Below are 16365 nucleotides of genomic sequence, written 5' to 3'. Positions count from 1 at the left end.
TGGCGAAAATTAGGCTAATTAAAACATGGCAAATTTACAAGCCAAACAAAACTGGGCCATTGAGAACGTGAAGAGCTTTGTGAAGTTTTATCAAAGCCAAGAAACTAATGTAAGCACCACTTTTCGAGTGTTCGACCATGGGGATTTCTACTCAACTCATGGAAAAAATGCAATTCTAGCGGCCAAGCATGTCTTCAACACACCAACAGCCATTTGCCACATTAAAGCCCAAGGTAAGCAAATACTGCAGTAAAAGTATACTTATTAGAATGTTATTTTAGCGCATTTTTCTGCATGTAGGTACTGAAATTGAAACTGTTTATTTGGGAAAACTTAACTTCGAGTCTCTTGCCCGTGATCTTCTGTTGGTTTTGCAATATCGCCTCCAAATATACGCACTTGGCCAAAACAACGAGTGGAGCATTGCTTACAAGGCATCTCCTGGAAACCTAATTGAAGTAGGATTTATTTTTAACCATTTTTTTAGAAATAGCTTCGAACTTTTGACTTTGTGTCGTGGCCATTTCATTTCCCGCTAGACTTTTGCGTAACAGCAGTTTCATAACAATTGACAGCGTCGTTTGAGGCGTGTAAAGCATTGCCAATTGAAAATGATTTAAATTGAACCCGCCTTGACGTCCGGCCTCAAATTTTCCAACAAAATTGCTCCTGAAACTGGCAGTGCAACTTTCCCAAAACTATCCCAATATACCGATAAAAATGCAACTAAAACAGTAATTGCACACATGTACTTAACATTTTTACTAAATCAAAATATTTTGGTTGCTAAACAAATATCTGAAACCACTGCCATTAAACACATTTTTCTAAATCAGGTGGAGGAACTACTTTTTACCAATGTGGATTTAAGCAACAACTCCTCTGCAATGCTCTCTGTGAGATATCACAATAATGGTAAATCTGCCTATTTTGTATGTGTTTTCTTTTATCTACTTTACATACTAAACATCAACTTGTTTTAAGGTGGTCAAATATTGGTAAATTTGGGATATGTTGACACCACACTTTGTGAAATGAAATATGCACAGTTTAACGACAACAGTCACTTTTCCGCCTTGGAATCTGCCATAATACAGCTCGGAGCAAAAGAATGTATCACTCCTAAATTGGTAAGACTTGCCACATTTTTTAATTTATGGCCCAGTAAAGTATATTCCCAAGCTGGTGCTAATGGGTTGAATAAGAATTGATCATTGTCTTGCTTTTTACAAAGGATTCGAGTGCAGAAAGTACAAAACTGATGGATGTGGTAAAACGAAGCAACATCCTTCTCACGGAACAACCACGTGACCGTTTCTCCACTAAAAACTTTCCACAAGATTTACAACGACTGGTTAAGAAACCCAAGGGGTATAGCTATCTAAATATTTAATAAACAACCTAAATCTGTTTAAATATTTGTTAGTTGTTAACATGCGTAATTTTTGGGTCCTGTGCACAATTACGCTGGCATAGGGCCAATCGTTGATTTTGCGCAGACATTTGCTGCAAAAGCCCAAATGGTCAATTCTGTGCACATATGTACTAGCTTGACCTAGAAGTTTTAATGTTAGTGTAAAACACTAAAATGTATTCACCAAATTAAAGTCGTGGCACATAAACAAAAACAAAATTGCAGGCATCGTTGCTAGGACGAAACACACAAACAAAATTTGGCCTTAAACTATTTTAGCGGCGATAGTGGTAACGTTTACAAAAAATGTGTTCACTATGTATGGGTTTTTTGGCAGTCTTGTTATCAGGCCAGTTTGGTCACGGTTTGGTATTAAAAGTAACACTGGCATAATTTCAGACAAGAAGATCAGATACTCAGCAGCGCCCACACGTGGACAGGTGATTACCCTGAAGCTGCGTCTTGCCTTGCATCTCTCGTTCACTATCTTGATATGATGAACAAGGAGGACGGCTTCGGGCAATACGTGGTCAACAAATACGATCTCGCTCACTTTGTTCGCCTCGGTAGCACGGCTCTTCATGCGTTAAACCTCTTTCCAGAGCCCGGTTCCTACTCAACAGCGCAATCAAACCGCTCAGTAAACTCGCTGTTCGGTTTGCTGAACCACTGCCAAACATTGCAGGTGTGCAGTGTTCGTTATTTGTTGTGATGATGATTTATAATGGATAGTTTAAGTTTGATCAACAAAGGTATAAGGCGTTATTCTGCTGCTCTGTAAACCCTGGTTTTGAAAGATGCCGTTTCAGGCAAATGACTAATGACCTTTTTCTACGAATTGCCCCCCTAATAATTTAATATTTTTTCCATTTTATACCAAGAAGTAAGCGCTGATCCAAATAAAAATCATTTAAGATAGGATCCCTAAATCAACTTTTTACGCCATATTTTAAGATCTTAAATTTCTGTTTTCTAATCACATGCATGAGTTGCTAGTGAATCGTCCCCTAAAGTTTTAAGATTCTTTTGGTTGGAAACCAAGTGATAATAAAGAAGTAAACGCGTCTGACTTAAAATCAGTTAACAACAAGTTGTTAAAAATCGAGAGAGAGAGAGAGAGAGAGAGATATTTCGCCTATACAGACATCTTCATTCTCTAAAATCATATCAAATAGAATAGAAAGCTCTTATATTTGGTTGGTAACCACTGACTAAACTGTGAAGGGTTTTCAACTTTTTTCAAGCAAAATCGTTCTTGCTTCACTAATGACATTCCTTTTAAACCGACCGCTGCTAGATGTATCCGTCACAACATTTAAGTATACTCCTACAGGGCCAACGAATGTTGTCGAGGTGGATCAAGCAGCCCCTGATCGACATCAATCACATCGAGGAGCGACTTACCGCGGTTGAAGCTTTCACAGAATGTGCAGAAATGCGAATGACCCTGTCCGACCAACACCTGAAAAAACTGCCCGACTTCGACAAGTATGTGTTTGGTACAATGTGATCGGTGTGCTTATACAGTCCAATTATATATGTAATATTTTGTACCACCCGAGCCCTTCTGTGACCACTTACAGGTTTTCCAAAAAGTTTCTCCGGAAAAAGGCCTCACTTCAGGACTGCTACCGTGTGTACCAGGCAAGTTTTATGGCTGTGCTAGATAAATTACTGCAGCTCCTAGCTAATCAATACACATTAAAAGTTGTTTCGCCATTTATTCAGGCCATATGCTTTAAAAGTTATTTAAACAACGAAAAATATATACACTGACCTCTGAAGTTTTGGTCGTTTTGTTTCATGCGTTTGTTTTAACCTGTGTTTGATTATATTTAGGGCCTGAAAGTGCTTCCGTTTGTTTGTGAATGCATCGAAGAGCATTCGCTATCATTAGATCAGAACGGGAATCTGCTAAAAGAGGTTTTCATGACCCCCATTCACGAACTTCTGATCGATTTTCGAAAGTACACGGACATGATTGATACGACACTCGATTTCGACATGGTTTGTGCATGGTTCACTGGATTTAAAACGTTTTTTGTTGATTTGAGTTTATTTCGCTGGGTGAAAAAAAACATAGCGACCCTATTGCTCTGAAATAACCACTCAGCCAGAAATAGCCGCGCAACGTTGTTGAGCGCCAAAAGTAAGAGAGCTCAATTAGTGGTTGAGGGCTAAACTGCACCGGCAGATAAACCGTCTTACAAGGCGACTTGTAATTGTAACTGGGGCTCACCACAAAAAAGTGAGGTTGGTACATTGTGGGTAGCACGACTGAGGTTAGAATCAGTCAAGGAAGGCCTAAAAACTAACCACACGTTTTAGGAAAATTGTTTTGGTCCAAAAACTCAGGCGGAATAAAAGCCGATTACTATGTTCTGCAGTTCTACCTAATCCTTTTTGCTTTCTCTAAGGAAGCTTTGAAAAGTTTTTAACTGTATACGCAGATAGAGAAACACGAGTTTATGGTCAAACCTGATTTTGATCCTGAGTTACAACGTTTGCGAGACAAGATGGACGCCGTTGAGAGCAGTATGGCGTCAGCACTGACCAAAGCAGCCTCGGAACTTGATCTCGACGCCGGAAAAACAATTAAAGTAGGCCTGCCAATCAGCCTAGATCACTGATAGTGCCTTTATCGACCAAATCGATGTTCTTTACCGAAAGTAAATTGACTAGCGAAACGTCGTTAATTGCTTCGTCGTTTTTGTTCAGCTCGAGTCGACAAGTCAGTTCGGTCACGTGTTTCGAATCACGTGCAAGGAGGAGAAAAAGTTACGCAACAACAAGAAATTTACCCACCTCGACACCAGCAAGGCCGCAGTGAGGTACAATATTTGTTTGTTACTCGATTTGTTTGTTTTTCCCCAAAGTTTGTCCGTTTTGTGATGAAATGTTTGATGGACTTAAAACTTACACAGATGGTAGATATATTTGTGCACATGTGCACTCTACTTTGTTTGTCTTGATAACCATAGTATTTACCAAGCGAGCCGAAATTGGCTGAAATTTGGGTAACTTGTAAAGTATGGCATTTATAGGTGTCGATTGTTGTGTTCAACCCTGTAGCCACATTTACCCCGCTAGCCCCCAAAGTGTAAAACGCTTTTGTATGTTGCTGGGCATTAAATACGAAAGTTTTCTGTGGTGTAATAGTGTTATAAGGGCAACCACACCTGTGTTACTTGTGTTTGTGGATTGCTTGGTGGACGTTTTTTATGGGTCCCCTTCCCTGAAGGGGACACATACTGATTTTACTCGATTTGTTTTTGTTTTTTTTCTTCTGCCCAAAGTTTGTCCACCTCGTTTTGCCTTGAAATGTTTGATGGATTTGGATGAAATTTTCACAGATGGTAGTTATAGTTATGTAGATGTGCCATTTGTTTTGTTTGACTCGATAGCCCCAGTGTTTACCCCACTAGCCCCCTAAAATGGGTAAATTTTGAACAATGTCCGAATTGGATTAAATTTGGACAGTTTGTTCATTGTGCCATTTTAGGGCATCGTTTGTTGTGTTTTACCCTGTAGCCCCAATATTTACCCCACTAGACCCTTAAAATGGGTGATTTTTTAAACAATGTCCGATTTGGATGTAATTTGCACAGTTTGTTCATTGTGCCATATTAGGCCGTCGATTATTGTGTTTTACCCTGTAGCCCCAATATTTACTCCACTAGACCCCTAAACTGGGTGATTTTTTTAAACAATGTCCGATTTGGATGAAATTTGGACAGTTTGTTCATTGTGCCATGTTAGGGCATCGATTGTTGTGTTTTACCCTGTATCCCCAATATTTACCCCACTAGACCCCTAAAATGGGTGATTTTTTTAAACAATGTCTGATTCGGATGAAATTTGGACAGTTTGTTCATTGTGCCATATTAGGCCGTCGATTATTGTGTTTTACCATGTAGCCCAATATTTACTGCTTAAGCCACCTATGTTTCAAAAAACGTCCATTTTGGATGAATTTTGTTTTATGAATTTGGCATTTGTAGCTGTCGAATATTGTGTTTCACCCTGCAGCCCTAATATTTACCCTACCAACCCCCCCAAATGGGCGAATTAATCAACAATACATTTTGACAGTTTGTATAATATGCCATTTTGAGATTTCAGTGTTTTATGCTATTTATGCACACAATCTTATAACAATGTCTCAATTGCATGAGATTTGGACAGTTTGTACTTTACATAACTTCTTTTTTAAGTAACACTACCAATCACTGTGTTTGACTTTATAGCAACGTTTCTTATGGTTGTCTGTTTACAACTTTGCGGTTTTGGGGACCCATGAGTTTCTGCCTGCAGAAACAAATCAAGATTATAAAAAATGTTGGCTAATATGGGACCCAATATAAATAAATATAGAGAATATATTACAGTTTGCAGAATAGGCTGTAGTGTATATGCTGTAGTAAAATGTGCTAAGCCACCCTTGCAGAAACATCTAAGGTTATAAAAGACAGTGGCTATCAAGAGACCCAATATAAATATAGTGTAGGGGATATATACTAGTTCCAAAATAGGTTATAGTTTATGTGCAATGGCAAAATGTGCTAAGTCACACTTCGAAGTCGTTATATATCTCTATTCTTACCCAACCAGCCGCATTGTATTAAACCTTATAACTTTGACAAGGTAGTATTAATCCTGTTTACCTTTTGTTTTCTATTGTGGATTGTATTATGTCACATATTATAGTGGTGAACATCATCGGTAAGTAAATTATGTATGTAAACTAGGGATAGATAATTTTACACTGTTCCAAAAGATGCTTTGCTTAAACGGGTAAAGCCAGTTGCTTTCAGGCATGAAAACGCTTTTAAACCTCCAAATACTTTGCGCAGATTTACGAACAATCGACTTCGAGGACTCAGTGAAGATTTGCAGGATCACAAGAGGGCGTATCAGTTGCAACAGGACGCTGTTGTCAAGGAAATCGTTGCTATAGCAGCGGGATATGTCGAACCCATGCAGGTTTTGGGAGATCTCATAGCCAAGCTGGATGTATTGGTCAGTTTTGCACAGGTAAGGTCTGTTTTTGTTGTTTTAAGATTATTATCATTATAGGATATTTAATAAGCAGTTATCTTGCTATGCTTGTCAACAGCTGCACTGTTCCGTTAGGTCCAAAACTGTGCACAATCTGCAGCCGTCAGATTAATTACATGGAGTTCTCTATTTAGGGCAGGGGTTCCCAAACTTTTTTGGTCTGTGGCCCAAATGTTTGAATAGCGATTCGTGGCCCACCACGTGCTGTAAATTTGGGCACAAACAAAAAAAATGACTCAAAAACAGGCGAAATTTTCTAGCAATTTATTTTTAATGAGATACATGCTCCTGAAATTTGGCTACAAGATTCAGAATTCTTTGCAAAAATTACGTTTTTCAAAACAAAGCGCATAATATCTACAGTATAACAAAACAGTAGAATCTATTCAAATGGCTATGTGGCCCATTGAAAATGTCTTGGTGGCCCACTACTGGGCCATGGCCCACAGTTTGGGAACCACTGATTTAGGGCAATAGTTTTTAACCTTATATGGATCGCGTACCACTCGAGTCCTTGTTCTATCGCTGTGTAACACCTAAACCGAATGGGTAGAAACCAGCAAGGTTCGCAATTTTAGAAGAATGTCCCAAAACACGATTTTCGCCCCAAACCAGGGCTGAGATTAACTGCAATTCTTGATCTGACTCCAATTGAGTATGATAGAAAGTTGCTCGCGTGCCACCTAAAAAGCTTCGGGGTACCACTAATAGTACGCATACCACCGGTTGAGAACCACTGATTTGGGGAATTCATCGTAGTACCAATGCCAAAAAACCTTGAAAAGTAAAAAGTATAAAATAATACCAAAAAGTGTATCCTTTTAAAAACAATGGTACCTATTGCTTTATTTTTTGTTCTAGGCCTCGGTTATGGCACCCATGCCGTATGTTCGACCGAAACTGCACGCTATGGGATCCAGTAACAACCGGTTAAAACTGGTCCAGAGCCGACATCCGTGCATTGAAAGGCAGGACAGTGTATCGTTTATACCCAATGACGCGCTGCTGGAAAGTAACGACCACAACTTCATTATTGTAACTGGTGCGTTGTCCTTTTTGTTACCAACAGCAATTACACCATTCAATGTGAAAGTTTGGACTAAAATGAAACGGGATTGATTCGGCACTTGCTTTCACTTGGCATTGTTCGCGCTGCTCCAACTTCACCAAATTTCGGGCGTTACACGTTTTTTTTTACATCGCATCGAGGTTTCTGGCGTGTACTTTTTGGTTCATGCCGAAATGAGGCCCCAATTTCAAGCCCGAATACCAATCTGCACTCTTAACTATTATGAAACCAATAATGTGGTATATATTTTTGGATGAAAGTTGGCTATTTGTGTTGTACCCGACTTAATATTAATCGTTTTGGACCATATCTTAATATAAGGTCCTAACATGGGCGGCAAGTCAACGTTCATTCGTCAAGTTGGAGTCGTGGTTCTCATGGCACAAATTGGATGCTTTGTTCCATGTGATGAAGCTGAACTTTGTCTGTTTGACGCCATACTAGCGAGGATCGGCGCAGGAGATTGTCAGGTGGGAGCGTGTTCTGTTTAAACTCTACGTTCTTAATTGCACAAGTCCTGTAGTTTATTCTCTTATTATGTGATATTATATAAGCAATTTTAAACTCATATTTCAAAAGTCATAAATTATACATAACCTTTAAACAATACGATACTCGTGGAACATAACACTGCGTGTGTAAAGCAACATTTTTCATATCATTAAAGAACTAGTATATACGCAAATTACACCATGTAGCTTACAAATAGCCATTGGTAATCAAAAATGGCTGACTTTCGGATAATGACCTATACCTTCGATGAGGTGAAAATCGAAACACAGTATAGTATAGTTTTAAGCAGTAGCAGTAAACCCCATCATTTAGTACCGGACCACTTATAAACTTATGGACGTAACCCCTCTTAGAAACTTAATTGTTTAGTATTGTGCACCCACGAGCAGCCGCAAGCCCACATGTTTAAATCACTGGTCAAAAGATAAGACAGCTACACATTTCTGCATTAGATGTACTTGCATTAAAATACCCCATAACCCCATAAATCTGCTGCATGATAATACACGAATCAATTTATGGTTTGAGGGGCCACTTTAGACTATAATCTTAAGTAGAATTATGTGTCACCACTTCTCTTGGCAGGTTCAAGGGGTTTCGACGTTTATGGCAGAAATGCTTGAAACGGCTTCAATTCTGAGATCAGCCACAGATAACTCGTTGTTGATCATCGACGAACTCGGTAGGGTAAACAAAATTGGTAAACAACCAACTGAAACTAATTGGTAATAAAACGAAACAAAACCGAACTACCGTATTTACTCGATTATAAGCCTCCCACGATTGTAAGCCGCAGGTTGAGATGTTAAATATTACTCTTTCATAATACCCCTTTCTGTGGTTACATTGTAAAGTTATTTACCAATAGTTGTTAGTCACGCAAATAACGGTACCCAGCAGTACATTTTTATGTAAGTTCACGACCAGTAGAATTTTATAACGGTAAGCTATTGCTGACAGGCATAGTATCAAGTTTAAAGAGCTCTTCTGGCGAATGTAATTTTATTGCGACGTTTCGACGTCCTATACAGGTCGTCTTCATCAGGGTAAATAACACTGAATGCGACTAGTACAGTTCACGATAAACAAGGGAAAAAGAAATGGAACGTATAATTTTAAATGCGAATTCAATCAAAACGCAATTAGGTAGAATAATATCGACATGACATTAACATGTGAACCGCCTTCGGTTGTAGGGCAAAAACAATAAATGCCAGGTGGTCGTTGTCTCATATATCCTAGTCGAGATTTGGTTGTGTTTGAAATTTAACATTGCGGCAGTTTGCTTATAGGCTGTAACAACCGAAACCGGGATACGTTACAGTCAATTGCTATCGCAGAAGTGCCTTAAAAACAATATTTGCTGCCGTATAGGTAGAGGCACATCCACCTACGACGGCTTTGGCCTCGCTTGGGCAATATCCCATAACATCGCAGTCGATATCAAGTCGTCATGCCTCTTTGCAACCCACTTCCACGAGATGACGTCACTTGCTGACGAGGTGCAGTCGGCCGTGAACTATCACGTGACAGCGATGACGGGTACAGGCGAAAATGGTCGGTCGAACCTGACCATGCTGTACCAAGTGAAACGAGGTATGATTTCTGACTTAATATGGAAGGACACACATATTGTTTTTGTCCGTATTTTTCTTTCTGTTTACCACTAGTTTGTCTCGCGCATTTGGTCCAGAAAGTTTACACACATGTTATTTATCCACATTTGATCTTCCTAAAGTGTGACATGATCCAGGAGTTTTAGGTATTTTGTAACATTTAGTTAGATTCACTCATTTTTCAACTCTTAACTCCGAAATACAAGCCCTAACGTGCTAAAATTATGGGTCCCCTTCCCTGAAGGGGACACATATTGTTTTTGTCCGTATTTTTTTTTCTTTTTTTCTTTTTTTCTTTTTTTCTTTTTTCTGTCTAACGCTGGTTTGTGAGACGCATTTGGTCAAGAAAGAGTGCTTCAAATTTATTCAAATTTGGACATATGTTAGATATTAATCCAAACTTGGTCCACCTGAAGTTTGACCCCAAATTACCCAGCGGTTCACCCACAGGCCCCCGAAACGTAAAATTTTTAACGCTGGTTTGTAACGCTTGTTTACTGAAGAAAGCGTGCTTCAAATTTATTGAAATTTGGACATATGTTAGATATTAATCCAAACTGGGTCCACCAGAAGTTTGATCCCAAATTACCCAGCGGTTCACCCACAGGCCCCCGAAACGTAAAATGTTTAATGCTAGTTTGTAACGCTCGTTTAGTAAAGAAAGAGTGCTTCAAATTTATTGAAATTTGGACATATGTTAGATATAAATCTGAACTTGGTCCACCTGAAGTTTGACCCCGAATGACCCAGCGACACACCCACAGGCCCCCGAAACGTAAATGTGTCTAACGCTCATTTGGTCAAGAAAGACACTGTAGGCAGAAGTCCCAAGAGAGTACGTTTACGAATAATAGGACAGAGCGGGAGGGCTCAGCTTGACGTTGGACAGACGTTTTACGAGACGTCGTTTCGGTGATTAGAAATCAGCTGTTTTGCACAGCAATGCTATGTCGTTTTATTAAGTTATCACTCACATTTTCAGTTTTGACAAAGGTTTCACACCTATGACGATTTAAACCTAATAAGCGTGCTTCGGTTTCGTATATGTCAAGCAAAACTTTCTTAAACAAACTAAATATGAAAAAATAAACTTGACTTTTTTGCAAGATAAAAGTTTTTTTTAAATGCTTAGTGTCAGGTTGGCCGCTGCATGACCACGGGTTACTTAAGGTCAATTAGTAGGTATTACTAACACAGTTCAGAACTTTCTTACGTCATAACGTAGCGTTTTTTTTTTTTGAATCAAATACTCAAGGCATGTATATATTAGGTCAAACGGTGTTGTTGAACACCAAGGACGGCGTGTTATTGAAAACGGTGTCAAAAGGTCAAACAGTCGTTTGGTGTGTACACCCTAAAGGTTACTACAGGTCAATGGTACTCGTTTGCGAAACAAAGTTAAATGAAAAACTCGTTTTGCGAAACAAAGTTAAATGAAAAGTTATGTATACACTTGCAGCAAATCGCTTTTTAATTGTCTGTAACACAACTGTTACAGCTTTCTAGAAAAAAATTGTGTTTAAAACCCGACCTTGGACGACAATATCTGGGTCAAAGCAAGAGATTAAATTGAAAGTATTTGTTTCGTTCTTTTTTATTGTTTTTGTAATTATACGACAATAACAGTGCAAAAAAATACAAACAAAATTTTTTTATTGTTGGGTTAATGCTTTTTAAAAATTTGTCCTTAAGAATTAAAAAATCACCGCAACATTTGTTTACCATAAATCCGCAAAAACACGCATGTGGGGACCCATTAGTTTTTGTTTACAAAAACAATCATATGTGTAGATCAAATGATATGTATAGTAAATTGGTAAATATCGTATAGAATATATAAAATGGAAGTATATCAGAAAGCCACTCTTCTAGTTTTAAACAATTTTAGACGTGATTCAATGTCAGGCAAACGTCATTGCTGAACATAAAGGTCAAAAAATGAAAGATGAAATATATACAAATATGCAAAAACTATAGAAAATATAAAACGGAAATATATGGAAAACCCGCCTTTCTAGTTGTCAATGTCATTGAAATGTTGCAAGTGTCACTCCTCAAGCTATCGTCCTGGTATATGTACATCAGGCATTATTTTTTTATTTTTGCGGGATGTCCAAGAATAATTATTAGCGAAAAGATTTCCGAAACAGGAGCATCTGTAACTAAAGATAGTTGGAGAAAATTTACCTACAAATCCTACATTTTAGCGCTATTTTCATCTCATGCTATTGCATAGTTGTATGGACCTCCGCAATCACGGAGAATAATACAAGAAACGAGTAAAATTTCAGCAGATTGAAAGTTTGTTGAAGTACTTTTATCGACATGTCAAGTTGTCTTTGCTTCAATTTTTAAATTCTCTAACCATTGTCGCTTGATTGATTATTCGAAACCAAAACAATCTCTTCGTTATTCTTTTTTAATATCTGCCGTATACGTTTAGCCTTGCTGAATCATTTTCTTACTGAGCTCAATTTGCGGCTTCGTGAATTTGCGGTTACGTGAATTTAAATCGCGGGTACGTAAAGGAAAAGTAATTAACATTCTTTTGCTCTTCCCGCTATTTTACTCCAGCTATCCAACGTTGCAACTTGCTCATTCTTCAGGGTAAAATGGGACGTCGAACGTCGGATAAGTTGTGATAAAATTACAAAAGGACAAACGATTGTTTGCACAAAATATCTCGCAGCAAGCCAGCAACACTCAAACATGCTGGGAATGTTTAAATTTCTTGCCCTCATTTTTCAGGATCTTGCGATCGTAGTTTTGGTATCCACGTGGCCGAGTGTGTAGGTTTTCCCCGCTGTGTGATCGATGCAGCCAAGCAGAAAGCGGACGAGCTCGAGCAATATTTCGTTACCATGGCACCGGAAGATGAAGGCGACGCCCTATCTGCGGAAGAAGAGTCTAGGAAAAAGCGAAAATTGAAACAGGTACGAAGATAATATTTTGCTTTTAAATGGATTTTCGCAGATTGTCTTTCAGTGGTACTTACCCAATATCACGTTATTTTTCGGTAAACTTTTGTATCTATATATGTAAGCTATTGCTGCCAGGCATAATATCAAGTTTATAGAGCTCTTCTGGCAAATGTAATTTTATTCCGACGTTTAGACGTCCTATGCAGGTTTTCTTCATCAGGGTAAATAACACTGAATGCGACTAATACAGTGCACGATAATCAAAGGAAAAAAGAATGAAACGCAAGCACGTCACAACGCAACGCACCTGTATAGGACGTCGAAACATCGGAATAAAACTAGATTTGCTAGAAGAACACTATAAACCTGTGTATCTATGTTTGACATTTATTAAATATCCCCTGTACTGACAGTTCACATCCATTTCAGAGGTATTAATCGAGTTAAACGATTTTCTTCAACCCGTTTGTACTTGCCTTGACCTTAAAATTCAAAAAAATCTGCCTTTTTTCTGGGGACAAATAAATGAATCTGGCAAAAAATGGCAGAATAAATCTATCATTTATAGTCCAATTTTTCGTAAAAAAGCAAATATGCTTGCGTAACTGACATCACCGCATAACTTTATCAACGCCATTTTTAAATTTGCGTATACAAACACAATTGAATCATTATCCTGTTGGGTAAGCCCAGTTAAAAGCCAAGGAAGAAACCGGTTGATTTGCTGATCACCCTTGTGTTTTAGGAAGGCGACGAGATGATTGATGAATTCCTAAATGCAGTTCAGGCAGTTGACTGGCAAGCACTGGACGAATCGGAGGCTAAATTGCGAATGAAAGCTTTGAAAAGTCCTATCCTTGCATCCGACAACTCCTACCTGAAAAAGCTGATCGAGAAAATTGAAAGCGGTGACTCCGAGTGACTGAAATAAAAAAAAGGTTACTTGAGGTCGAGTCGTTCGAAACGGCTTGCATACCGCCAAGAGAACCACAACTGCAGTTTGAAAGCCCCAAGTGTATTATAGAAAGACACACGGGAATTTGCATATACTTGCGCATCTACCTTGAGACTCTTAATGCGCTAGCTGGGTCTGCATGACAGGTTTGTCTCTGCCAATGAAACGACATTGGCCGCTTTTAGCAGTGGAACGTGTGTGCAAATAAATACCAGTGAAGTTTGCATGCCTTGCCCTTTGTGTTTAACCGCTTGAGATGCAGTTTCAAGTGATCTCAGGGATTGCTTTAAACGTAACGGGAACAGGGGCCACCAAAAACTTGGGTTTCCACAGCTTTTGCTATTTCACGCTCCTGTTTTTTGAACCGTGACGATTTACGTGCTAGGTAACTCGCCCATGCCTCCCGAACTCGATATGTTGCGCATTAAAATTCCGTCTCTTATTACCGCGAAAAAGTGCAACAAATTCACACTAGCGTTTGCAGGGGCTTTGAAACTGCTAAGGCCTAAGATCATAAAGTTCTTTAAGTGTATTGTTTCCTATTTTTCAAAGCGCCAGCAGGTCGTAATACACAATTCGTTGTCTTTTTGTTGAAGTTTGTTGGGCGTATAGTTCGAGTATCTGTTCCACCTAACACTCTTAGAAAGGCTTGCTTTGGGAACACGATATTCTTGCTCGTGACAATTGTTCTTCAATTTGGTGAAGTACAATTGCACCATTGCTCATTTCCTAAACTAAACTGCTGGATTGCAAGTGGTTTGTTTTGAAGCGTTTTATCAGGATAAAAAAACAATTCTTTCATTAAATTCATTATCCTACTCGTTTCCATGGAAATACAATACAGGCAATAAATTATTGATGCTTGCAGTTGTTGGCCATGTGATAGTTAGCCGGGGCAATCCACAGACGAGGATAACTTTACAACATAAGGCGGTGCGTGGATGTTGTCTGTGGCTACATGAAGCCTTTGGCACGGTTGGACAAAACTCGTCTCCATAACATTGTCGTCGCAGGTGTGGAATGCAAAGTTAAAAGTCTGTACTATTTTCGGATGTAAACAGTCTGTTTTCCCTCGCCCTGTAAATGCTATGCGTAGAGCAACATTTCTGTTTATCAATTTGCTTTGAGAGCAATTTCTGCCTATTAATGGGAAACAAAACAAGGAAAACTGTTGATCAGCGACATGCAAAGATTCACAATAACACCTTGTCGCACTGAAAGCCTACTTAGGTCTACATGCATTACTAGTCTACTCACATAAACACATATATGTTATGTAGAATCGTTTTTCAACCGAAATAGAACAGACACACCACACCTTGGATATATGCAGGTGGTGTTAAAAGTAAAGGGTATTCCATTCTTCATCACAAAATCCATTCTTATTCTATAATGGAACTTTATTTAAACTCGAGCCTAAAATAACCATGTGCGGATATTTCGGTCGCTATTTAAATCGGATTGCTACGCTGTGTTTTAGAGAAGCAAATAGCTCGTACCTCCTAAAAAATTGATTTTTTCGGGACTGAAATAAACCATCAATAATCAGATCAGCTTTTTTTGAGATTACCTTCGGTTCTATTTCCCCGAATTTTACTGGGCGTAAAAAGACACTTCATGTTTTGCAGACGTTTGCCATGTTTTGACTTTAAAACAAGTCATGTGTAGCATAACTCGATTGTACTTGACTTGGACACGGTAGCTCAACAACTCATTTGAACCAGTGTCAATATTTCATTATCTTTACTCTAGGCCAGCGGTTCTCAAACTGGGGTCCGCGGTCCTTCAGGGGTCCGTGAGGCAATTTTGGAGGGATCGCGAAAAGGTTGAAGTAACTCTATAATCTTATTTGGTGACAGTTTATGCCACTGAATAAGTTTAAATCAAAGTAGAATTGAGAATCGACACCATTTGCTAAACAATAGCCTTTATTGCATAACAACTAACAAAAATACTATTGTTCGCGCACAATCGTAATGTTTTTTTTGTCTTGTCTGTGATGTCACAAGTTGGATCATTGTTATGCACAATTTTGCATAACTAGCTAAAATCCTGCAATCAACTTTCGTTTTTCTGAAATACACATTCAGGCTTAAGGACCGCGAGCCCTGGAAATAATGGCAAAGAGGCCGTTTTGAAAAAATAATGAAAAATTTGAGAACCACTGCTCTAGTCAGTTTGTAAATTTGGTTGAACCTTGCACAGCATATGTGGAACACGTGTGAACTGTTATGTATTTGATTAAAAATTCCCATCAGACCCAATATGCGAGTACATATTTTCGGAAATACCCGAAAAGTGGACTTTACTAATTCCTATAGGAAATGGTAAATTTTTAATGTTTTTTTTCCCTGGCTTCTTCAAATTTAATGTTGAAATGTCTTTAAAAGGTCACATTATAAATTTTTGGAATTTACCACGAGTGGCGTTTTTTTGGATCGCATGTGCCGGGATCGTGGCTTGGCGCTACCAGTGGCTCGTGCCACCTCAATCAATATTTCGATACACACAATATAACGGAATGGGGAGTGTGACGAAAATCGATCATTGATTTTTCTACGTTATTTTTTATTTTATCCTGACTTGCTACCGAAATGCGATTTCCCCTACACGACAGTTGTGTCTGTGAAGCTGAAATTGGACTTCAGAACCTATATAAGCGATATCTGAACGAAAATTTTTTGCTGGTTGTTTGCAAAAAACGATTTCAGGTTTTACCATTCAAACAACCCATTACGATTTTATTGTCAAACGGTCGATTCAACTGCCAAGAGTGTATTGATTAGCAGCACCTATAACCCCGAATAAGCGTTACCTGA

General features: G+C 38.7%; 1 protein-coding gene across 1 annotated transcript; it reads left to right on the top strand.

The window, feature by feature from the left end:
- Positions 1 to 23: 23 nt before the first annotated feature.
- LOC145212692 (DNA mismatch repair protein Msh2-like) lies at positions 24 to 14135 on the top strand. Its single transcript, XM_080080911.1, has 18 exons — positions 24 to 233; positions 301 to 458; positions 837 to 915; positions 985 to 1130; positions 1235 to 1371; positions 1814 to 2099; positions 2748 to 2902; positions 2998 to 3058; positions 3254 to 3421; positions 3865 to 4014; positions 4133 to 4245; positions 6268 to 6448; positions 7334 to 7514; positions 7863 to 8011; positions 8640 to 8736; positions 9429 to 9650; positions 12419 to 12603; positions 13337 to 14135. The coding sequence occupies exons 1-18, from the start codon at positions 26 to 28 to the stop codon at positions 13511 to 13513; spliced, it is 2853 nt and encodes a 950-aa protein (XP_079937037.1). The 5' UTR covers positions 24 to 25; the 3' UTR covers positions 13514 to 14135.
- The last annotated feature ends 2230 nt before the right edge of the window (positions 14136 to 16365 follow it).

Source organism: Phallusia mammillata, chromosome 2 (assembly GCF_965637545.1).
Source record: "Phallusia mammillata chromosome 2, kaPhaMamm4.hap1.1, whole genome shotgun sequence".
NCBI lineage: Eukaryota > Metazoa > Chordata > Ascidiacea > Phlebobranchia > Ascidiidae > Phallusia > Phallusia mammillata.
Note: the sequence above shows the minus strand (reverse complement) of the source record. Positions and strands in the feature narration are given on the sequence as shown.